General features: G+C 36.3%; 1 protein-coding gene across 49 annotated transcripts in view; it reads right to left on the bottom strand.

Annotated features, from left to right (window-relative positions):
* Dscam1 (Down syndrome cell adhesion molecule 1) overlaps positions 1–25979 on the bottom strand; it is a 274746-nt gene that overhangs the window by 94061 nt on the left and 154706 nt on the right. For 22 of the 49 annotated variants that reach the window (XM_067771923.1, XM_067771922.1, XM_067771921.1 and 19 more), the window contains one exon: positions 20886–21012. The exons of 3 other annotated variants lie outside the window; for them this stretch is intronic. In XM_067771923.1, coding sequence (XP_067628024.1) covers positions 20886–21012 — 127 coding nt within the window. Of the gene's footprint in view, positions 1–335; positions 460–8962; positions 9087–9504; positions 9629–11031; positions 11156–13844; positions 13923–15222; positions 15249–15872; positions 15954–16780; positions 16905–19353; positions 19478–20275; positions 20406–20885; positions 21013–21747; positions 21872–22632; positions 22757–25096; positions 25169–25979 lie in introns of those variants that run through there. 24 more of the 49 variants (XM_067771927.1, XM_067771946.1, XM_067771928.1 and 21 more) reach the window with 13 other exon arrangements.

The raw sequence follows: 25979 nt of genomic DNA, 5'->3' as shown, positions 1-25979 counted from the left end.
AAATGCTTGAGCTTCACACAACAGCGCAAATCTTGAATTCTCCGACCGCACAAAAATGCTGCCTTTAGAATCGCTTGAAAAGGTGGGTGCTTTAGCACCTACAGGTTCTAGTGTAAAAAATAACACGTATAATTCAGAAAATAAGTTTTAATAAATATTAAAAACCGGTTGGCAGGCGGTTAGTCAATAGGTGTAAACCTTCGTCAGTTAATTGCGCCTGCGCACCAATAAATTATGCCGCGCCGATGTGGATGACGACTTCTTTTATGAGAAACTAGAAACCAAACATGATGACTGCCCCGCAGCTACTTCATATCGATCCAACACCAACTTACCTAAAAATGGGCACCGGAAAAGCTTGCGCTTCACAAGTCATTGCCAAAGTGCTTTGGCTAGCTGCATGAATAGTGAATGTGCTGGCAACGCTGGGGAAGGCAGGAGCTTTGAAGCCCACAGGTTCTTTAAAATAAAAAATAAAATTCATAAAAGAGAAAAGAAGCGTTGCACAAAATCTAAATTCAACTGAAAAACTACACTGAATGTTGAGTTAAAAATACATTTACTCTCATCTCTCAACATCATATTCACATCCAAATTTTCGTTATTTTTTACATTTTAAAGTTACCTAAATACAGGTACTGGAAATGCTTGAGCTTGACAAAGAAGTGCTAAAGTAGAGCTGATTGCCGCGCGATTTGAAAATGTTTGTACTTCGCTGGAAAAGGCGGGTGCCTTTGAACCGATTGGCTCTAAAAATTCAAAGATTATATAGAAATAAGTTTCAAATTTATATATAAAATAACGTTTTGTTTGTGCGAATGTTGGGGTAGTCTTCGCTGTAGCTAACTGTATTTAAAACTGGCGGGGATAGCGCATTTAAAAATTGATATTATACTTAGCTATCGCGATCAGAATCTTAAGATAATTTCTAAAAAGATAAGATTATAGTCAGAATAAATCCATCGCAAATTCCCGGTGAAAGAGGTTTATTTGTTGTAGATCTAGGCTTGAAGCGATAAGGAGATATTATCTGCACTAAAAGGACAACGGGTTCCCGCTCATAACTTTTGATCAAATTTCGTACACCTGGTTCGCATCTAACCTAGCACCCTATTCGATACTTCCGCTAAGTTCGCCGCGTTTTCCACACATCCTGTCTGCTGTTTGGCTTATGGTCCAAAAAAAACACTCAAACTTAGATTTTACACTCGCCAAAGCGGGGTTGTAGAAACCTTTGAAGAGCTTTGTGGAGCAAAATTCGCGGTTCTAGTTTATTGATCAAAACCTGTTAAGAATATTAGCTCTAAAGGCAATTAAACGGGTGTGTCTAATTTTAAAATACTTTGTACCGTTCATTACCTTATTATGGGCACTGGATAAGCCTGTGCTTGGCACAACAATGCAAAGCTCGTATGTTCTAGTTTTTGTACTTCAATTAGTTTATATTCCAGAGAAAACGTGGGTGCCTTTGCGCCAACGGGTTCTTAAAATATAATATTTCACTGTTGATTTTCAATTTCATAAAATAGTATGTGTAATAGGGCGGGTCGATTTAAAAATCGCTCATTGCTCTGTGAAAATCGTATTCTAGGATCAAAATAAGATACTTTGCCGAAGGAACCATACCTCTAAAACGAAATCTGATGCCCCCTTTGGTCGAACTTTTGGGTAGGGGCAATTTCAATTCTACCTGCTGTGTCTTGTGGTGGCTTAAAAAAAACAACACAAGCAATTTTACGATCTGCAATTGTGTCACAGTGATATCTTCATTTTTTAAAACGGTTGAATAAAAAACCCACACAACAATGTTTACGACATGCAAATGCATCACAGTGATGCGTTGGTTTTAAAAGGGGGTTGCAAAAACGCTAATTTCTAATAATTTTTTTTAATTTCTTTTCTATTACTAAGTTAAATTCATTTTTTCATTTACATATCTTCTGACTAAATAAATTTCTAAAGAGAAAAATAAACTCCAAAAAGAAAAAACATAGGCATTTCAAAGTGGGATTTTTCAAAAATTGCCCCTACGACCCAAAGGGGGGACATCAGAATTCGTTTTAGAGGTATGGTTCCTTCGGCAAAGTCTCTTATTTTGATCCCTAGAATATGATTTTCACAGAGCAATGGGCGATTTTTTTGCCTCCCCACAAATCGACCCGGCCTAATGTGTAAACATAAACATTGAAAACTGCCATTCGAGGGGGTTTAAGAGAAAGATTAAATTTTAAAGTAACTCTGTTGAAGCACATTTGCTTAAGCACCGTCACCTGAATTTGTATTATCATTAAACTCTAGCTGTGGTGAGGATGAGTGCGGCCAATTGTTGTAACTCAGTGCTGTTAACGGTGACGGCATTGAAACGAGATTAGATTAGACAAAAGCGACCATCATCACAACCGCTCGAGATACTGCTTTGATAAGTATAAAAAAACTTCAGACTTAGTAGTTGTAACTTATTTCGGCTTGCCCATTCATATAAAAAATTTCTCGAAGCTCTGTAAAAGCATTTATTTGTAAAAACGATTCCTATTCCTTTGTAAACGTGAAGTTTTTAATTGTTAAAAAATTTAGAAAACTACCAACCAGTGAAAACAATAGTTTCACTTGCAGAGTTTCAAAGCACTTAGAGCCAAAACAAATGTCAAAGTCTGCTTCTTGTGCTTTGCTTGCAACAAAAGTTGAACGTTGGCTACTTTCGCATGTCAGATGGCGCTGGTGAAGCGCTTTTTGTTCGCTCTCCCTACAAATACATGCCATTTTCTCATCTGTCAGCGCACGATGCTGCATCAAAAATCTTATGGGCGGGCCTTTTAGTGTGCGAGCCTCGATGCAGGAAAGAAGCGATGCAACCAAATATTCCTACTGCGAGTGCTTAGAGGAAACGAACGTACACCAAAGCGTATTTTGTGAGGGGGTATTGTACGAGAGGTCCTCCTATGTTCCCGGAACATAATTTACACAGTGAGCCGAGAGTACTTCCCATTAGGGATAGAAATGAAATGCTGAACAAACAGTTTCTGCTAAATTCCCAGAAACCTTGCCATCTTAACAAGCATCTGATTGAAGAAGCCCCGCCTCCCATGGACTGAGGAAGTCATCTTCGCAAGCATTATGAGGAAATGCGGCACCTGAGAACTCAGCCGTATGAAGAAAAAAAGCACAAAAATGTTCTCTGATATATCCAACAAAACACATCAAACCTCTGTGCTAGCATTTTCCCGGCGAACTCCGTTCTTGAAGTCAAATACCCTAAACTCGCAGTTGAGGAAAGCAACCTCCCCAGAGAGACGCGCGTCACTCTAGCTCAACTTCGATCTGGATAATATAAACAAAATAAATGCAAGGCACGATAACCTGCGAAGAAATTTTAGGCCGAGCTTCTCTTCCAATTTGTGTCGTGCTCCTTTTAATTTTTCCTACAAATTGGCGGGACGGGACCTACATGTTTTATGCCGACTCCGAACGGCATCTGCAAGGCAGATGAGTTTTCACTGAGAAGTTTTTCATGGCATAAATGCAATCGAAGTGTTTGCCAGATCACTTCCGAGAGGCGACCGCACTTAAAAAAACTTTTTCTAGTTGAAACAACTTTTTTCTAAATTTTCGATGTTGCTTTGACCGGGAGTTGAATCTACGATCTTAGGTGTGGTAAGCGCAGCAAACTTCCACCACATCACGGCGGCCGCTAGATACTGTAACAGGTTAAACTTTTACCTATTCAGAATGAACCCAGACAAACGTAATGTATGTCCTGCATGCGATGTGTCCTCACAAGACACCAACCATTTTTTCAATTGCAATGTGGAACCAACGCCTCTAACATCCCTTTCTCTCTGGCCCAACCCCGTTGAAACTGCAAATTTCCTTTTGGACTCCCGTCAGTGGATATTGATGACAATTTGTGAGTAGTCGCACCTATTGGATGGGCGAAGCACTGCTACAACAACAACAACAACAACAACAAAAAGAAGGTATTCACATGCAAAGAGCATTAAGACGCTATTCCTTTTCCAAGTACCTTTTAAAATAGCTTACCCGGCTAGTAATGAAATGAAAACTCTTACGGTTATTTAAATTACAGGTACAGAACACCAAAAACTTCTCAGAAAACTAGGGCAATGAACCAACGAGTCATACAACTATTTCAGAACAATCGGTTGGTTTGTAAACAAGGTCAAGTGCATCCATATATTTATCGTACCCAAAAAATTTCCACGATTTTTTGTATTTCACTCTACTTGTAAGCTCTTTATTTCTGAATCTAACCTTCAAAGATTATATTTCACGACCGACTAGCATCTTTTTATACAGTATTATATATACATATGTATGTACATAACTAAATGCACTTGACACAGATTCCACCCATAGTAATATTTAGGATGTACTTAAAAAAATTAAGCCACGCAAGGTCGAGTTGCGAACTCAAGCGAAGCAGGTCATGAGATGGGAAGTTTGAAAAAGACCATTTAACAACGAAGATAATGAAGAAACCCCACTTATTACGCAGTTCAATGGCAGAAGGACCGAATAAAAACAAAAGCCACGCCAAAAACACAAATGAGAAAGTGACACTTGGAGGAGGGTGTCAGCAGGTGGATAGGCGAAAGAAGGTTGAAAATTCGAAGTGAGCCAGCATTGTAGCATATACTAGTAAATCTGCGCGCCAGATTTTTAATGAAAGCGAAAGTATGAGAAATAAAAACAATATTTGCTGGTAGCAACAATAAAATCTGGTAGTGTTCGTACATGCAACGAACATAGACATGCGTGTCATAGAACTAGGTGCAACAGCTTGTGGTACACACTGATGCATTTGTCTTGAAACCAAGCTGGGTCAGCGACCCAAAAACGTGACAGCTGCGTAGTGAACAGATACTAACACCACAGTCGACGTTGTTTTGCAGTGGAAACGTACGCCGGCCATATATGCTCTACATCGAATTGGTTAATTCATTGATAAACAGAGGCAGATGTGTTGAAACGTGATAGTGGCACGTTAAGAAAAAATCTATACTCTTATCTCATTTCAACATGCGCGCGCAAGAAACAAGTTTTTTTTTTCAACATCCTCTTATGTGCATTGTTTCTACACAGAAATGCAGAATCAAAACAAATAACACAAAAACATATCTGTGGCAGCAACAAGTGAAGATGAGTAAAAGAGACGGCCGCTGTATACCACGCGAATATTGTGAGCAAAACACAAAAACACCGATAAGGGGCAATTGTTTTGGGAAATTTGTGACGCGTTGAGCACATGCGCATAAGCGGAGAGCGAAATAGAATGGTTTGTGTAATGAGCGAGTGAGTCAGCTATTAAGTGCAGATGTGTACAAGATTTGTGTATGACACACATTTACGTCGCGCATTTATATGCATATGTTGACTTAACGGTGGAGATGCTCGTTTGACTGAACAGATGTTTGTGGTATTGGTTGTTGTGGTGATGTAAAAATTTGTGGTATGAGTTTGTAAACAAAAGCGTACGTTATATGTGCTTTTACGCTTTTGACTACTTCTGAGGGAGTTGTTGCTGTTTAGTCTTATTTTTTTTTCTTTTTACTTTATTGCTGCTTATTTCATGCTTGTATTTGCGCTTTGTTTACTTTAGCTTTTGTTTGCCTTTATCTGTACTGATGACAGCCTCCAGGCAGCTGAAGTTGGTTCTTGGTTCTAATAGAGCCAACGACATATGCAACACACATACATAGATATATGTATATCCATAAGATATGTTTGTTATTCACGCTATATTGGCGAGTATTTATTTTATATGCGAATTTACATTCATACATTTGTATATTCATTCCGTTTCTCTTCAATTTTGGAATTCATGAATGAATATTGCCAACCTTATCGCTTGCCATACTTTCTGACGAGGCAATCGTTGATTTTATTATCGCGCAAATGAGGAAACGCTAATTTGCTGATTAAATACACAAGACGGTGACTAAACTTAATAATATGTGTGATATGGGAAAATAGAAAACATCGTATACATATGTGAAAAAGTTTGAGAACTGAATCAGCATTTAATTTCAAATGATAATTGCACATCACTAGTTTCAATCGATTAAAAGAAGAAAATGTGCTTTATAGTATTCGATTAAATGTATAGCGCGTTTATTTTTTTTCAATTCTAACCTATAAACCGGTACTGGGTATGCTTGAGCCGGACACAAAAGAGTAAAACTAGCACTTTTCCGGCGTTCAATGCCCGACCACTTTGTATCAACAGAAAGTGTAGGCGCTTTTGCACTGACAGGTTCTACAAGAAAAATCAGATACAAATTCATAAATCAGTTTTTCTAGCATTCATTCATAAATTGCTTCAAGAAAAAAAATTTCATTAAACTCAATACAGTATAAATGCCTTCTCTACCTGAATGTTGGCACTGGAAACGCTTGTGCTGGACAAAAAATGTCCAAATTACGTCCCTGCATGCGTTCCATCCACAATCGACGCATATCATGTGATAAAAGCGTTGGCGCTTTTCCGCCAACAGGTTCTAAATTGCAGAAAATCGTATTTAGTTTAGCTAAGCTTAAAGTCTACTTTCAAATTTAAATTGTATAAATATTAGTAAACCCACGTCAAGAAGTAAGTGACGCAAGCTAACTGCCTGAAGTTGTTAAGTTTCGAAGACTAAACACGCATTTATTTAAAGCCTCAAACTGTTTGGCGTACGAGACGCTTAACGAACAATACTTGCGTTGCGATATCATCCGCTAATGGTACATACCGTGAAGTTTACGTAGTCATCTATAGCCTAGCTTTACGTTATTCGTCGCAGAAAATTAATTGTCCTACAATTAGGCGCCGGACAACTACGACGTTGATATGGGCTCTAATCCGTAAAATAGATGTGGTCTGGCCTTAAAAAGAGAGGTAATCTTATCGAAAACCGATAATTGTAATGTTTTTTTCGATTACCGCAATCAAAATTCAGACTAAAGGGCCCATTACTGATACTTAGCATAAACTTGACTTGGCTTGAGAACTGTCACTTACAGTTCTGTTAAATGAACATTGCATGTTACTGATTACTCAAAACTTAGCAACACTTAACTTGACTTAGAAGTCTGTTTAATTTTGATTTTCTATGTAAGTTCTAAGTGACGTTTACATTTTGAGATGTCAGTTGTTTGTTTCCATTTCATTTTGACATTTTGTCATACAAATTGACATTTATTTAAAAATAAATTTCAACGCTGATTATGATGCCAGGTTGTATGCGCCAAGTGGAGTATAATCGTGGCTAAGTTGCCAAGTCAAGTCAAGTCTATGCTAAGTATCAGTAATGGGAGCTTAAGCCTAGTTTACATGTAAGGACATTATCTTCAGTTTCGTACTTAACTCCCAATAGTTATTTATTTAACTAGATTTCCTTCGATAATCGGTAATTGTAAACAAATTTTAGAGATGCCGATTTTTTTTCATAGAAAAGTACCACCTCTAGAGTGTAATCACTAATTGAAAGTTTGAATTGAAAGGTGAAAATTTGACAGATAATAAACTAGTTCCTAGGGATGGAACATATGTAAACACGTAGATTATCTACAGAGGGTTTATTGTAGATTAATGCATGTGTAAACGTGGTCCAAGCAAACTTACAAGGTTGAGCCAATGCCATGGCGAAACCATACAAGGTTGTAGCACGGTGACATACATACAAACATAAATAAAAAACATTTATTTTGTTTTTGTGAAAAAATGGACTAATGTCAAAATCGTACTGTGCCGGAGGTTGAAGTGTCAAATCATACTAACAAAGATATAATCAGCTGATTTCTCGCGGTCACCTCTTTCTGGTTGCGACATGTCCAATGATACCGTGGTGCAGTGCAAATGCATTACAAGGGGATTATTATCAAACAATTTTTTACATTGAAGTATGTACTGCAATGTTGAAAAAAAGGCAATAGCGACAGGAATTTTTTTGTTGCTTCCACTAGCGGTTGCACTCTTCTGATATAGTCACATCGGTACAATATTGTATTATGTATGGTTCATCGTCTAGCAATTGAAAAACTGTCCGCACCGAAGACAACCAGATATCACCTGTTGCTATTTTCAACGGGTTTTTCATTATTTGGTAAGTTTTCGTTACATTTGTAGAGTAAATTCTTTACCGAAAGTTAGGCGCCGGAAACCCTTGCGCTGGGCAAATTAGGGAAATGATACTATCAAGTGCCATATTCAAAGGTTTACTCATCATTGAAGGAATGCGAGGAGAAGTACTTGAGACCGGTTCTGAAATATGAAACAGCCAAAAGTTAATATCTTAAAAAGTCAGAAGTGAAGTACAAAACTGTCTGAATGCTATAATTATTCAATATTTTTTGTGCTGACGCAGGGTGCAAAGTTATTAACTTTGTATTAGGAAAACAAAATACGTCGCATATTTGACGTTTTATTTTTTGATACAACTAACCTAAAATTTGGAGCTGGGTAGCCTTGGGCTGGGCATAACACCGCAGTATCCATACCAAAGTCCACAATATTTGGCTTATAGGTGAGCGCATTAATTTTTGGTGGTGAACTAGAGACAGGTTCTAGTGTAAAAAGTAAACTTTATTTTGAACACCATTTCAACGTAATAAAACGAAAACATACATTGAAAACTGGTTCAGATCTTGCTTATACATTTATTGTGGTCTTACCGAAAGTTTGGTGCCGGATAACCTTGAGCAGGACAAAGAATTGAAATACTTGAGTGATGAGCTGCACTCAGTGGTCGGGCGCTTACAGGCGGCACCTTGGGTGCCGTACTAGAGACGGGTTCTAGAGATGTTATAAATTGATCAAAATTAGCGCTAAGCCGCTAGTTACAAAAACAATTTTGTTGTTAATAAATAATTTGAAAACTGCTTGAATGCTGAGCTTAAGTTGTGATAAACATAAAATCTAATAAGTAGTAACTAAAATTTATTTTAAAACAAATAGTGATTTTACCTAAAAGATGGCACAGGGAAACCTTGCGCAGGACATAATAGAGCGAAAGTGCTGCCCAAATAAAAGCTTTTCACATCAAATTTAGAGAGCGAGGACACCTTCGGAACTGCACTGCTAACAGGTTCTAAAAAATTGTAAGTAATTAAGTAGGATTATGAGCTTAAATTTATAAATACATTTTGGTCGTTGAAAACTGCTATGATGTCAGGTGGGTTTACTAAATTCGTTCACATTTCAATAGCTTTTAGCGCAGTGCATTTCAATTCATTTGTATTGGGGATTACCTAAATAATGGAACCGGATAAGCTTGAGCTGGACAAAGCAGCGTCTGACTAGCGCCTAAAGCAACATCAATATTACGCGTTTTATCGCCGGAGGTAAGCCGAGGTCCAACGCTAGCGACGGGCTCTAAAACCGGAAAGCAATAATTTAGGTGTAAAGCTGTTTTAAACATAATCAAACTGCCTGAATGTACGTATTTAGATTAAATTTCAACTTTAAAAAGAAACTCCTCTACTCAAAATCGCAAGCTTGCACTTTACCTGAATAGTGGAACTGGATAGGATTGTGCTGGGCATAACAGCGTTATATCGGATGCCTCTCGAGCACGCACCATATTCAACTCGTCATAAGCATTGATTTTTGGACCAACGCTACCCATTGGTTCTAAGAAAAAAAAATGGAACATATTAAAAAAAACAAATTTTGAAAGATATGAGCAAGTAAACTGCGCTGAATGTGGGACTGGTTGTTAAAGCAGACTTTTTTTATACAATTTCGATTACATATCGTAGGCTGAGTGACAATCTCGACTTCTTGTTCGAAAGATAAGTATCACTGAATTGTTTTTAATAACGCAATTATCGATTTTTTGAATAATACACTGTCCAAGGTTAACCCATCAGCTGAATGCTTCTTCTTGATAATTTCGAAGCAACGCCTTGGTAACAATATGTCAGCTAATCGAAATCAATGCAAATTGGTCGAATTCGCTTATTACCCTGTACCGTTCCGCCTTGGTACTTTCTTAGAATTTTATTGAAGACTGTATTTTATTTATATTAAAAACGCCAAGTCTCCAAATTTTATTGAAAAGGGCCTATCTCAGTTGAAAATATATTACTTTTATACTAAAATGGAGCGTTCTTCAACCAAGATTCTTAATGAGTTTATAATGCCCACTTGCAGAAGGGCAAATATATATTCTGGGAATAGTAATTCAGTTTGATTTAAACACGCTATTCGTGAAGTACGCGATAACTGGGAAGTACTACTCCCAAAGTAGTCTAATAAAGACCATTTTGCCATACTGAATATTGGAGTTATTTATTCGACAGTTCAGCGATTCGAACGTTAATCGGAATCACCCAATATCACGTTATAATATTTAACTTAGATTTAGCTTCACATAAACCCCTCATAATAAATTTTTCATAATTTTGAGAATTGGGTGCTTTAAACGAATTCTGATATGAATGCTTCCCAAAAGTTTACTTAAATAGAGCGTTATTGAGCGCGCAATGGAGGTAAGGTAAGTTCCAGTACGTATTATATAGAATTACCGAAACAATGGCACTGGATATGACTGTGCTGGACAAAATAATGTAAAACTATGATGAATTTGTGCTTCAGCATTTTTTAAACGATTCTCAACACTTATTTTGGGTGCCACACCACCAACGGGTTCTACGATGAAATATGTTAGAGATTTATAAAATTTAAATGGACGCAAACATAATAATTCAAAACAGCCTGAATGTTTTTTACTAGTATTTAGTTTTACTCAGATGTACCTGTAACTTGGCACTGGATAGGACTGTGCTGGACAAAAAAGCGTAAAAGTAGCACCGAATTTAGCACCAGCATCACGTAGGCGTTCGCCCACACTTATCTTCGGAGCGACACTACCGACGGGTTCTAACCGAAAATTTAATAGTTAATAATAAAAACTATAATACTTGAAACTGCCTCTTGTTGGGATTTCATCAAAAGATGAATAACGGTATACTTTTAATACAAAATAAAATGTTCCAAAATAATAACTTAAAAAGGCTTTATCATGCTTTTACCGAAAAATTGGTACTGGATAAGATTGTGCTGGACAAAATATGCTGAGCGTATTGCCAATGTTTGCCTCGGCATCATTTCGACGATTAATAAGATTTATTTTTGGTGGAACACTGCCCACAGGTTCTGAAAAAATGTTTGTTATAAAAAAATATCATAATAATAATCAAAATGAAAAACTGCCGCAAATTAGGAATAATGTTGGCTTTTGTTCGGAAAAATATCGTCTCGTCTTTCTGAAGCATACTTAAAAAGAATTACCTAAATACTGGCATCGGATATGACTGCGCCGGACAAAATATGCTTAAAGATGCGTTAACACGCGCTTCAGCGTCTTTACGTCTATCGCCGACGCTTATCTTTGGTGCAACACTGCCAACAGGTTCTAAAAACAAAGTTTTCAAATAAAACATAAAAAGAGCCTTAAGTAATTACTTGAGCAATTGGAAAACTAATTTTACATAACAAACAATAAATGTATTTAGCTTTAAAACTGCCATGAATAATTAAAGCATTACGAAAGCAAACTTTACAAACCGTTAAACGCTTAAAAGCTGTTATACCCATCCATTTTCATTTGAACACAATTGATTGACTTGAGAGCAATTACTTAAATTGTCATCGAAGTTTAAGGAGAAGAAAAGTGGGCACTTGTAAATACCTGTAAGCTGGTACCGGAATTGATTGTGCTGGACAAAAGAGCGACACGGTTGAATGAATTTCAACGCCAGCATTTTGAAGTTGTGCGGCAATACTAACTTTTGGCGCAACGCTACCAAGGGGTTCTATGGTGATGAGGTAATTTATAAGTTAAATATTAGTTTTTTTTTTAATTTCAAAATGTGTAATAAGCAAAGTAAGATTTTTTTTGTAACTGCTTGAATGTTGAAGGGTTGCATTTACTTTGATCAGATTTAACTTCCCCAAAAGGCGTCTTCATACCATTATTTCTCGGAACATGTCTAAAATCGACTATTTCTCTAGTTTTTACTGAAAACTCAACGAAATCTGACAGAAAACCGAAAACAAACAGAAAAATAAAATTTTAGCAAAAGCGTGAATTATTAAGAACATTTGGAATTAATGATATAATTGGTTACAAAATAATTTATAAACAAAGAATTTCCTGATCTGCTGCATTCCAATAAATTAAGATGCGCCCTTGTGCAGATATCAACTCGCGAACAAAGAAGTGAATTATTTCGAGCCGTAATTAAGTGTTGGGTGGCCAAGCTCTTGTGTTACTTCTACACTGAAAGAAAAAGACTGGTAAAATCACCCGAAATACGGGTCAATTCATCCGAAATTTCTGTCAATTTTTATCCATCGCAACAAGATGTTGAATCAGCTGCGCATAATGCGTTGATTCGTAATTGACCATTTTAGTAGTCAAATGAACAAAAAAAGTTGTTGCAACAGCTTTGTATGAAAGTACCTATGTTGCGGCATTTGCAAGGCAGATGAGTTTTCACTGAGATCTTTTCATGACATAAATACACTGGGAGTGCTTGCCGAACAGTGCCGAGGGGCGACCCCGCTTAGGAAAATTTTCTTCTAATTGAAAGCCCTTATTTCTAAAATTTTTATGTTGCTTTGCCCGGGGTGTGAACCCAGGGTCTTCAGTGTGGTAGGCGGAGCACGCTACCATTACACCACGGCGGCCGCCATATATGTATATACGTAAATATGAGCATACATATAGTACACAGCATACATAAGTACAAAGTAGAGAACGCAGTGAGCGTAAAATTCTCTTTGAAATTTGCTCATGTATTGACTGTTGATCGCTGTTGAAATGACCAGTGAGATCAGTTGTGTTAACAAAAAAATCAGTTAGATTGATTAGGAATCTATCAATTTTACAGAATTTTGTTAACTTAAGAGCGACACTTTCTCTTCTGTTGAAATGACTAAACTAAATTGTTCGCTTGACAAAGAACTCGGTCGAATAAACCATAATTCGATCAATTTCACCGAATCTCCGTTAAGTCAAGAACAACAGAACTGATTTGTTGATCTTACTAGCACCATTTCTTTCAGTGTATATGTTTATCGAAACAACCGTAATTTATCGAAAACTATATAGCATTGCACTTAGAGATGAGCTCTAAACTTACGGGTAAAGGCGGTTTCGACTCTGAAAAATTTATTATCGACTCGGAATCTCTAACTCTCGTTAGTCATTCGTACTCCAACTACGTGCGAAACGATGTAGAATTTCATGCAAAAACACGATTGTTTATTTTATTTTCACAGAAATCGGACAAAAACTCAAACAAATGATAATTCTATGCGAAAGCATGACACTCTTAATATATGCCCAAAAAGAGGGGTATCAGAAGACGCCTTTTGGATCCAGGATTGCGAACGTGAAAACGGAAGACAAAAATTTGGCGCCTATCAAAAGATATTAACGAAAAATCGAAAAATTACTCCGGAGTGCTCCGAAACCGGGGGTGGGATCCATAGTTGCGCAGACCACCTTTCTGCATTGGCGCGCTTATAAAAAATTACCCTGGCTGGGTTTGGAGACCAAAATCACAAAATCAGCAAATTAAAACAACCACATGAAAATTTTCACTTTCTTTTGCAAATATCTCTTGGCAGACCCACAAATTTTGACCGGATTCGTGATCCTGGACCCAAACCCCTCTTTTGATACCCTTCCTGATATTTTTCGACGTGTACTAAGAGTGGCATGCTTTCGTATATAATTACCATTTGTTTGACTTTTTGTCTGAGTTGAGTTCACTTCTCATCTGACTTATTTCTAATTCACTTTGAAATCCTTACAATTACATTGCTATTGTTTTACCTATAAAATGGCACAGGATAGGCTTGTGCTGGACACATTATTGCCATACTACGATTTTGTTCGACACTATCATGGTTATAGCCGTCTTTTTTATTAACACGGTGCCACACTGCCAACGGGTTCTAGCCGGACAAATTATATAAAAAAAATACAGACGTCAACAATTTGAAAAAATTAGGAAATATAAATTTCTACTGAATGTTGGGATGAGTTATCAAGTACAATCTCTCATGTGTCGAAGAACAGGCAGTAAATTTTGTTAACACAAAGTATCTGTGTCAAAATATCTTTCATAGGTTATTTTTATTATTTTCGGTTACTTTTACAAAATATTGTAAAAATACCTGTACGCTGGTACTGGATATGATTGCGCTGGACATTGTATTGCAATTGTGCCGGCTACTTCTACACGATCGTAATTTATTTCATCCTTACGATTGACGCGAGGTGCAACGCTGCCGATAGGCTCTGGAGAAAATTCCAAAACCAATGTAAAAAAAAATGATCGAAATAGTTTTAAGAAAATATGCCCGAATGTTGAGTTCACTAAGACCTATATGTCTCTCGCCTTATTTTCCTTAGCATCTTAATTTTTTTATTTACAATGAAAAGACAGTAACCTACCTATAAATTGGTACTGGAAACGATTGGGCGGGGCACTTTAGCGAAACAACTTGCTTTTCTGCCACACGATCGTGACTGAATTCGTCGTTTTTATTCACTTTTGGTGCAACACTGCCGACTGGTTCTGAAAACATAATTTTTTATCGCTTGAGTGAAAATGGGTTTCAGTCACTAATCGTAACACGTAATACGGGCCCTGAATGTTGGTTAGATGGGTAATTTAAAAAAAGTTTACTATATGCTTAATTAACTGCACTGATCATTTTCCATATTATATCGAAATATCAACTAGAATGCGACAAACCAAAATGGCCACTTTGTTCTAATTATTCATTAAAAAAAAAAAAGCTTTTGCCGGGATTACACCCCAATGCCTTACCTGTAAGCAGGTACTGGATATGACTGAGCCGGACATAATAGAGCGAGTGACTTGTTTGTTTTTCCTAAAAATATTCCAGCTTTATCTTTTATTTCTACTTTAGGTGCGACTGAGCCAACTGGTTCTAAATATAAGAATTTAAGAGAATATATTCTGTTGAAAAATATTTTCATAAGTCTAGAGAAAAGTGTTTCAAAGCCTGAATGTTGGAATAGACCTAATATTGTATAGAAACAAATTGAAAGCGATATCTGATTAAACCGTGAGCTTCTTTTATACGAAACTCGATGTCATGTCAATACCAACACGCCCTAAATAATTCGATGGCAAATCTGGATTTTATCGAACTTCTCGCACTATATAACATAAAAGTACCTAAAAGCTGGCATTGGGTATCCTTGAGCAGGGCACAACAAACTTAACGAAGCATTTGCATTTCGTATAGCAAAACCCATTTTGTCATTCATTTCGACTTTGGGTGCAACAGACCCGACTGGTTCTGAAATGGCATCCAAATGATTTAAAAAAAGTGTTATTTTAATCGAAAACCATGAATGTTGGGTATTTATTCTATTGCTTATAATGTTTTAAAAACTTAAAATTTTCAAAAACTGGAGCTGGTTAACGATTAAACACGACATTTGAATTTGAATTATTTATATACGAGCCGTACCCGTGCGCATCTTGCGCAACCAATACAAAAGTCTCTTATCAATTATCAACAGAAATCTGCTGTTCTATCAATCAATTAAAAACAGCTTGCGCTTCCATCTGGCGTATGAAAGCAACTGTCGGTAATGCAGTGCAAATATGCACAATAGTGCCATAGTACAAATAGATTTATTTGTGTGTTCACAATCATTTTGTTTTAGCAAATTATTTTAATAAAATATAGCTAAACAAATCGAATCTCCATCTTTACAACCAAAGTTTTATTTATAGATTTTGATTCCAATTAAGAGCGAAAAAGGGACCCGTACATAAAAACAGCAATTAGAAATAATATATATGATAATTATTCATACCTAAACGCAGGCATTGGATAAGCCTGCGCTGGGCAAATCAAACTTAACGAAGCATTTTGCCCTTTAAAAGCTACTTTTACTTTGTCGTTAATATCAACGTTAGGAGCTACGGAGCCAACAGGTTCTGCAAAAATAACCATTACAATCTTCATTAGTATGAATCTACATATTTAAAGATATTTAAGAGAAAAACTGCCCAAATACGTTGGTGGTAAAGGTATCTCAAAGTATACCGCGTTACTTCTAAACAGTTACGGTACTTTACCTAAAAGCTGGCTTTGGATAACCCTGTGCTGGGCAAAGTAAACTTAACGAAGTATGCGATTTTCGTATACCAAAATCCATTTTATCGTGCATATTCACGTTTGGCGCCACATAGCCTACAGGTTCTGCAAAAGTGTTATGAATTCATTATGTTTTATCTGGAAATGTTGGTTTGGCAAAGAAACTTTAAACAACATTGAAAACCGCCATTTGGTATGCATATATTGTGGCAAATATTAGCATCACTATGCTGTTAGTAAATAATCACAACAACGAAAACAGCAAGCAGCCACACTTATATATGTACATGTACAAATTAAAGCAAGCAGCCACACTTATGTACAAGGCAACGAAGAATATTCCACTCACATAACCAGCAGCTCGAAGTGAGGAGATTAGGACAAATATGTGAACGAGTCTGAGGGTACAAAAGCAACGCGATGCAAGCGATAGTCGGTCAGTTTGATTTAAACAGACTAGTAATGAAGTACTACTCCCAAGTAGTCTAAATAAAGACCATTTTGCAATACTGAATATTGGAGATATTTATTCGACAGTTCAGCAATTCGAACGTTAGCAGAAGGTGCATAATTATCAGGAATTCCCAAAAATTCGTTACAATATTTTTTTTCGAAAATACCCACCTATAAGCTGGCATCGGATATGCTTGCGCTGGACACAATAAACTGAAAGTTTTACCACGTGGTTTATCCAACCAGTTAATACGGTCTTTAACATCTACTTTTGGCGCAACACTCCCAACTGGTTCTAAAAAGTTGAACGGTTTCAAAAATTGCTATTCAAAGACAATCAAACAAATTAAAAATCCTGCCATCATGTTGGTAGTCTAAAAGAGGCACATGCTTTAAAAAATTCGTATTACTTTGCAAGGTTGAGTATTTGTAATTCTCAACCATCCCCTCAAGTTAAAAAAAAACTTTACTCATGTTAATTGAATTGTATTAAATGTACGAAAAAATAACCACGATTTAAGCAAAATATTCAAACACCCTACACAAAGTGCATAAGTGACTTAAACTATCAACATTTTTCTTTCATTTGTTTCATTAACTACGCTGTCAACTCAAACTGAATTACTTCTTACTCGCCTGCCCCGCTTTAATAGTTTACGCTGCATACTTCTAGGCTCTTCCATTTCCAGAACTTACCAACTATATTCGTGTGTGTATAGTTCTCATATAGTTTCTACTTGTTTACAATTGTCTACTTTTTAGCGCTTCTCAGATGTACATATGTGTAGACGAAATTATTGATTCGTTTATGTAGATACATAATGATTGAATTATTGATGTGAATTCACGTCACTGCTTAGCATCGGCCTGGAGATGGCAGCACTCCTTAGTTTTGCTAATATTCGTAACAATATTTTATTTCTTAATTTCAAACAAATTTGCAACAATAATTAAAATTTTCAATTTTTTAAACAAAATAAGAAATTCGCAACGAAATTTCCATTCACAAAACAGCTGACTTCGAAAATTTGAAACTCCTATTCCCCAACTATTGTTCGCCCTGGGAGAAAATAATTGGCGGAATTTTTCCGCGGGAATAACAAAATCCGCGAGAACAAAATTCCGAGGGAATATTTAGAATTGGGCTGAATGAGATGCGTAATGTTTTCGTATTGGGCTATAATTTGTTGGAACTGGTTCGTAGTTTTACGGCATCATCCACAGTTCCAATAAAAAAATTTCAGAAGATATATTCAAAGTATACCTCTTCACCAATTCCGGTATTTCACTCTGGATACCAATCTCAAATTTCTTCTTTTGATATTACTGCAGATGATGTTTTTCTGTCGATCTCTAAGTTGCCAAATAGCACAAAATCAGATATTGAGGGATTTTCTCCGTTATTCTTTAAAATATGTTGGAACACCATTGCAGAGCCTCTGGCGCTTCTCTTTCGAGAATGTCTGAGCAATGGAAGTTTTTTAGACTCATGGAAATTATGCTCCATAAATCCCGTATATAAATCTGGTAGCCGCAATGATATACGCTACTACTTTTTTGGAAAACAGAATGCTATACGTGTCAATTGGAGGCGATAGGTCATCCTTGCTTATCAACGCCTGGTCAGGAATCCCTCAGGGTACCCATTGCGGTCCTTTACTATTCCTCATTTTTATCAATGATCTGCCTCAGCAATTCAAGTTCGCTAAATGTCTAATGTTTGCAAACATTGCACATTGATTTCATTGTCTCGAAGTCTTTTGCAATGGTTGGATTTATTACACGTTTTAAGGACCCTATGACGTTGAAGGCACTTTATACCTCATTGGTAAGAAGTCATCTGGCATACTGCTCAATAATATGGAATCCATTTTATGAAGCTAACTCGCACAAAATTGAGAGAGTTCAAAAAATGTTTACAAAAATTGCATTGCGTTTGCTTCATTGGCCCGATGGTCTCCCATCGTACACTAGCAGGCGGAAATTGCTCGGCCTTCAGGCTTTGTGTGACAGAAAAACTTGTTTCTCACTCACGTTTGCCTATAATGTTATAAACTCTAACATCAGCTGTTCCGACGTATCCAACTTATTCATTCCGTATGTTCCTCCGCGTTGTCTACGGAATAATAGACTATTTATCGAAGCAACTTATAGAACGAACTGTGCTATGAATGAGCCTATATCCAAGACTATACATCTAGCAAATCGATATAGCAGTGTTCTTAATTTTAATAATAGCTTATATAAGTTTATGCTTGGACTCTTTTCTATTCTTAACTAGTCTGTAAGAAATCCTGTACTTTTTAGACTGAATGAATAATAAATAAATAAAATATGCCGAATACATGGTTATCAATAATAGTTTCCTCGGGTTAAAATTTACAAACCGAGGCTTACCTATAAATCGGCACCGGATACGATTGGGAAGGACATAATAAATTTAAAGATTTTCCAGTAGGTTTATCAACCCACTTAATACGATCGTTTGGATCCACTTTTGGTGCAACACTGCCAACAGGTTCTAACAAAAATTTTAACAAATTTAAAACCAGATATTTACAGAAAATGTATATGTTGAAAACGCCTGAATGTTTTATATAAAACAGGGGTCCGCATTCTATGGCACTCATAGCTTATGCGTAGGTGCAATCGCTTTACATTTTTGGTTACCCATAATATAAAGATAAGATAAAGTAATAACAACACAATATGGAGATTAGTTTAATAAATGGCAATAACCTCACCTATAGATTGGCACCGGATACGATTGTGCAGGACAAATCAAAGCAAAACTACGACCAAGCTCAGCACGCGCATAATTTATCTCATCTTTGATATCAACTTTCGGCGCAACGCTGCCAACAGGTTCTATTAAAAACCATGAGTGAATAACCAGAAACAAAAATTATTACAAAAAATAAATATTGACTTATTGAGAAAGACTGAATGTTGCTTGGGGTGCGTTTCAGAATCTGGATATCATAATATACTGTTAGGCTAAGTGCAGTTCGAGATGGAATTTATATTCTCAAAAACAAAGTTTTTATTGAGCATTTGAGTGGCTTAAAATTTATGAAAATTTCATCTTCAAAAAATTTGTATGCACAATACTCTTTTAAAGTAACACAATTTTAAGGACCGTATTCATCAGCTCCAGTTCAAGCTAACTGACGCTTTATTTAACTGAATTTGTCAGCTAGAGTTAACTGTAGATGGTGAAAACGTTCCTAAGAGTTAGGATTGGATAGGCATTGGATACGATTGTGCCGGACATATCAAAGCTTTATCGGTGTGCAACCGAGCACGGGCGAAATCAAACTCATCACGGGTGTCGACTTTTGGTGCGACACTTCCGACAGGCTCTTAAGAGAAAAATAGTAAAGATTGTCCTTTGGTGAGAATAGAAAAGAGTACATAAAATGTTATAGTAGTCACAGAAAAGCTGGGTCTGAATGTTGGATTTCGTGGTAGTTTTTCGTATCGTAACACCATTTATAAATACAAGGCACGCTTCTCTTCGAATTTGCGTCATGCTCCTTTTAATTTTTCCTACAATTTGACCTACATGTCCTCTCAGCAGATGAATTTTCACTAAGAAGCTTTTCATAGAAGAAATACACTCGGAGTTTTTAACTTAAAAAGCTTGCAAATAGAGCTAGTACAAACCTCACTACTGGAACAGGGCACGCCTGTCCAGGACACTGCATAGGATACTCGTATCCATTTTCACTTATATGAATTGAAATTTATCATGATTTATCATTTATAGTCACTTTTGGTACTGAACCGACGGGTTCTAAAAATTTGCAAGTTATTAATAGATACATGTCAACATGTATATCGAAATTTAAATAAATTATTGAAATTAAAAGCACATGAAAGCTGCCTGAATAGTTGGACGGTAAGCATATGGGCATCTAACCGATCTTGCGCTCTCTATTTTGAAAAATCAAATCCGATAAAGTTGCATAAAGATAAATTTAGACACATAATATACTTTAACCAACTATTACCTTACAATAGGAACTGGATACGCTTGACCTGGGCATTGCATAGAGAACTCCTGGCCCTCTTTCGTTTGCAAAACTTGAAATTTGTCATGCAAACTTGTGACCTTAGGCGGTACTGAGCCAACAGGTTCTGCGCAAAAAGTATTATGGATAAATATAAGGATCTAATAAAAACTAGCCTGAATGTCAGGATTAAAACTGAATATTTCGATATTACAATAATTATTAAACAGTTTTTAAATTAAAATATTTTCTTGGTTGACTACCTTACAATCGGCACGGGATATGCTTGTCCGGGGCACTGCATTGAGAAACTATCACCCAATTTAATTTGCATCAAAAGAAACTTATCATGGATGTTAAGTATTTTTGGCGAAACAGAGCCAACTGGTTCTAGTATTGAAAAATTAAAACAAATTAATAGCACGATTTATGTATGTAAACTTAAGTCTTGAAAACTTGCTTGAATGTTGAAGGATAAGAGAACCATTAAATCAATTTTATCTAATAAAAAAAAACAAAAAACAACCAGCTTCTGGAGTTTCCTACCTTACTATTGGAATCGTAAAAGCTTGTCCCGGACATTGCATTGAGAAACTATCACCCAATTTAACTTGCATTAAGAGGAACTTATCATTAATGTAGGATTGACACAGGAACGGACAACAAGAAGTGGACAGACCTATTAGCTACTAGATAATACAACTCTACTGACATTAGATACATATGAACGAACACTTGACGAAAAATATATGACGCTGATTTCAAACTAACGAAAACGGACAGTTGCCTACGGACGTTCAACAGCTACACACCGATTAATTCACGCATCCTCTTACAATTTAATATTTAAGCTAAACTCTACAAAGCTAAACACAATAAAGCTAAATTCAATAAAGCAGTGTTGTGAGTTCAAAATACACCCAGGTGGTTTATTCAACCCTACATTAATGTTAAGTATTTTTGGCGGTACAGAGCCGAGAGGTTCTATAAAGAGATCGGAAAAAAGGTTAGTCATGTGAAATGTAGTTGAAAACTAGCTTCTATGTTGGGAGATGTGATTTCCTTTACAGTTGATGTGATGTTCTGGGTACATAATACGATGGTTTTACTTTTAAAGCTTCCTACCTTACGATGGGCACTGGAAAAGCTTGTCCTGGACATTGCATAGCATAGGTAACACCCTGCTGCACTTGCATAGTTCGCACTCTTTCGAGGAGATTCATTTTTGGTGGCACGCTACCGATGGGTTCTACAAAAAAAAAATATTAGAGTAAGGAGGTATAGATTTTCAAAAAATATCGAAAACCGCCGGAGTGCCCTCTTAAGCCTGATTTCAAAATTGGAAATACGAACCGGACCCGAGCGCATCTTGCGCAACCAATATAAAAGTCTCTTATTAAATATCAACAAAAATCAGCTGTTCTATCAATCCATTAAAAACAGTAATGCAGTGCAAATATTCACAATAGTGCCATAGTACAAATAGATTTCTTTGTGTGCTCACAATCGTTTAACAAATTATTTTAATAAAATATAGCTAAACAAAAGCTCTACGACCAAAATTGCCCAAAGCTCGCTAATAGCCCGAATTTCCCTCCTTACTACCAAAACTTTATTTATAGATTTGGATTCCAAATAAGAGCGAAAAAGGGACCCGTACATAAAAACACCAATTAGAAATAATATATATGATTAGCTATTTTGTTTTTTTTTTTTGCTTCCTACCTATAAGATGGTATCGGATATGATTGAGCTGGGCACTTCAAACTGAAACTTTCACCCGAATACGCACGCACACTTGAAAGCTCACTTTCCATATTAACTTTTGGACTTACAGAGCCGATTGGTTCTATTAAAGTAAGTATGTGTTATTAGCAATGTACAACAAAAGTTTCTTAGTACCTAAATGTTGGGAAACATTTAATACAAATTTTAATAATTTTAAAACGTTAGAGTACTTTACAATAATAACACTTTATGTGTATATACAATAAAACTTCCAAAGCTTACCTATACGCAGGTATAGGAAAAGATTGCGCAGGACATTTCAAGCTAAAGCTTTCCCCCAAGTTTGCGCGTGCTATATTCAATTCACTCTCTATATTAACTCTCGGAGCTACAGAGCCAACAGGTTCTGAAATTGTAAAATTTAAAACAAATAGAAAACCTTCATAAATCATATTTAAATTTCAACCAAAATGTTGGGAAAGGTAATCTTAAAATGCAAATACTCGAAAAAAAGCTACACAAACTTTATACACAAAGCAGCTTTACAAACGATGAGCACAGGGAGAACCATGAAAGAAATGTTGCATAATTTCAGGCAACAACTTCAAGTGTAGGTTTTTTGAAAATTCAATATTATCTACCTATATGCTGGTGTTGGATATGACTGCGCTGGGCAAAGTAAAGCAAATCCGGAACCACTAGTAATTTCGCGTGTTTGCAATTTGTCTTGCACGTGAATTTTGGGCTTAACACTACCAACCGGTTCTGCGAAAAAGTATGCAACGAAAAATAAGTTAACATAAATTTAAATGGGTGCATGTCATATGCGAGTAACCTGCCTGAATGTTGTTAAACAAAAAATAAAAAATAAAAACTTTGCTACATGCATAGTATAATTGGATACCATTTTAGATAGCTCTAATAAATTTTAATGTTTACCTAAAAGCCGGCATTGGGTATGATTGTGCTAGACAGAGTAATGCATAATTTCGACCCAATTCCACATCGATGAATTGATGTTTGTCTTGTAGTTGTACTTTAGGGCGTACACTACCGACAGGTTCTAGTTTTTGATGAAAAATAGGAAATAAAAACACGCATTATTCATGTTAAGGATTTGTGTAAAGTAAATAGGTATGTAAGTAAAACTGCCTGAAAGTATGCTTTAATGCGTTTTTGTTTTGTAAGTTTCATTTACGCAAACGCACCTAAATATCAACACCGGATATTTATGAGCAGAACAAAAGAGAGTTACTCGTTCTACCAGCAATTTGCATCTTTTTGAAGCGTTCAAGAAATATAAGTTTAGGTGCAACGCTAACAACAGGTTTCGCTGGCTCGGGGAATGGACGAAGGCGCTCCGGCCGGGAAACTTGTAATATCTACACCCGTGTTTGGAAGCAGAGGAAGAGAAAAACAACCACTGAGAATGGAAAGGTAAGTGGAGAAAGACTTGAGGGAGGGTGCTCCCAATAATCGTCAGTTATAGCGAAACAGGGATAACTGGCGTGACTTATTACAAAACGGTCAAAATCGCCTATTCGTTAAAGCATTAATTAGTGATGATGATTTCATCAATAGACTTTAGACTAATTTAATAAATTGGAATAAAACCATACCCCACCTATGATTAAAACATTGAATTTTGATTACCTAAAAGCTGGTTGTGGATATGCTTGGGCAGGGCATAGCAAGCTCAAACCTTCAAACAGTTTACCTTTGACATGTTTCAAGTCCTCGCCGATACTAATTTTTGGACTCACACTGCCAACCGGTTCTAAAATATGTAGACAACACCGTGTAATATATACCTTGCAAAATAAAAAAGGAAAAGTATTTTTGAAAACTGCCTTATGTTTCCAGTCGTTGAACTGCGCGAAAATTCTTAGTGAATATTTAACAAAATCTATTAGTTCAAAACTGAGCATTTACCATTTTGCCTTCAATAACCAACCAAATCACGTCAAATTCTAAACAACGTTTTGAAAGCGAATCATCTCATTCGAAGTTCAATTACCTACTTTCTTGATTCTAATAGGAAGTTTACCAAAGTAAGACAGCGCCAAACACACACAAAAATACGTAAAAGAATGTTTGTTCGCACAAACTCTAACTAAAGCATTCGCGCAATTCACGATGTATTGCATGAGGTGACAAAGTGATGCAGTTGAATGAAAATGCAACGAATCGCGAGCGACCTTGGTAAATCACCACATCAAATACCACAACAACTAACGCGATGACTATTTAGATGTTCATAAACAACTCGTGCATTGCGAATTAACTGAAACAAATTGGTGTTCAAGGTTAGCAAATGGGAGAAGATCACAGAGATATACACACACATGCAAATATTTATAAATTCAATTTAGTTTACTCAAGAGAAGTTTCATTGCGACCACTGGTTATATAACGAAAATTTTCTTTCAGGAAATATCAGTTGTTCGAAGCTTCGCTTTGTACATTGTATTTCAAAAGCAATGGATTTTTGGCATTGCATTCTGCAAAGTTTGTGTGAGTTGATTTTGTGTTTCTTTTTGTTGTTGCATTGCGAATGGTATGCAAAGAAAATTTTCTATGCAACGATGCAAGACCATTTGCACCTAGTTTTTGCTGCAAATCACAGAGTTAGTAAGGCTCTGCAAATGTAGGTTCAAAATAATGGAAAAAAGGTAATGAAATCACTGCCTAAAAACTGCCGAATTGCGTTTCATAAAGTATACACATGGGGTTGAGGCATTTTCACCTAAACATTGGGACAGGAAATGCTTGAGCTGGACAAAGCAGTGTGACACTTTGGCCTCCGTGTACTTTTACTGTGCGCGAATCATCACCGGAAGTTAATTTTGGTGCTACGCTACCAACAGGTTCTAAAGCATGAAAAAGTACATAAAAGTAAATAAACATAATTACTGAGTTGAAAGTCGAAAGATACGCCTTGAAAACTATGTTGGAATAAGGTTTGTACGCAAGTTTTGAATGATTGCTTGTTTACCTAAAAAACGGCACAGGATAAGCTTGAGCTGGGCACATTAGTGTTGCGCTTTGTCCAATTGTTACTTTTGGAATTTTGATAGCATCATCACCAGCAGTCATTTTTGGACTAACGCTACCGACAGGTTCTGAAGACAAAATATAAATGAAGAAACAGTTTGAGAAAGAGGACAATAGACGAAACATTTAAGAATGAGCTGAATGTTGGGACCATATAACTAAAGCAAATTTTCTATAAGGGTTGAGGTTGTACATGCAGGTTTAAGACTCCTTTTATACCTAAATATTGGCACTGGATACGCCTGAGCACGACAAAGTAGAGTAACACTTTCAGTTAACGGTACACGTATTATTTTTATGTTTTCTTCATTGGCGAAAATCTTAGGACTTACAGACCCGACAGGTTTTAAAAGTAGTAGAAGTTGTATCATTTACTTACTTGCAAATAATATAGACTGATGTTGGGATAGGTTCAGCGAATAAGAAATATTTTAATCTTTTCGAGAATTTTAATATTCCAAAAATTAAATACCTTGAATAAAAAATATTATTTTACCTAAATACTGGCACTGGATAAGCTTGGGCCGGGCATAGCAATGTCGCACTTTTTGTTGAATCAACTTTAACAATGCGAG

The sequence above is a fragment of the Eurosta solidaginis genome, chromosome 3 (genome assembly GCF_040869045.1).
Source record: "Eurosta solidaginis isolate ZX-2024a chromosome 3, ASM4086904v1, whole genome shotgun sequence".
Classification (NCBI taxonomy): domain Eukaryota; kingdom Metazoa; phylum Arthropoda; class Insecta; order Diptera; family Tephritidae; genus Eurosta; species Eurosta solidaginis.
The sequence above is the reverse complement of the archived record's forward strand: the minus strand, read 5'-3'. Positions and strand labels throughout refer to the sequence as shown.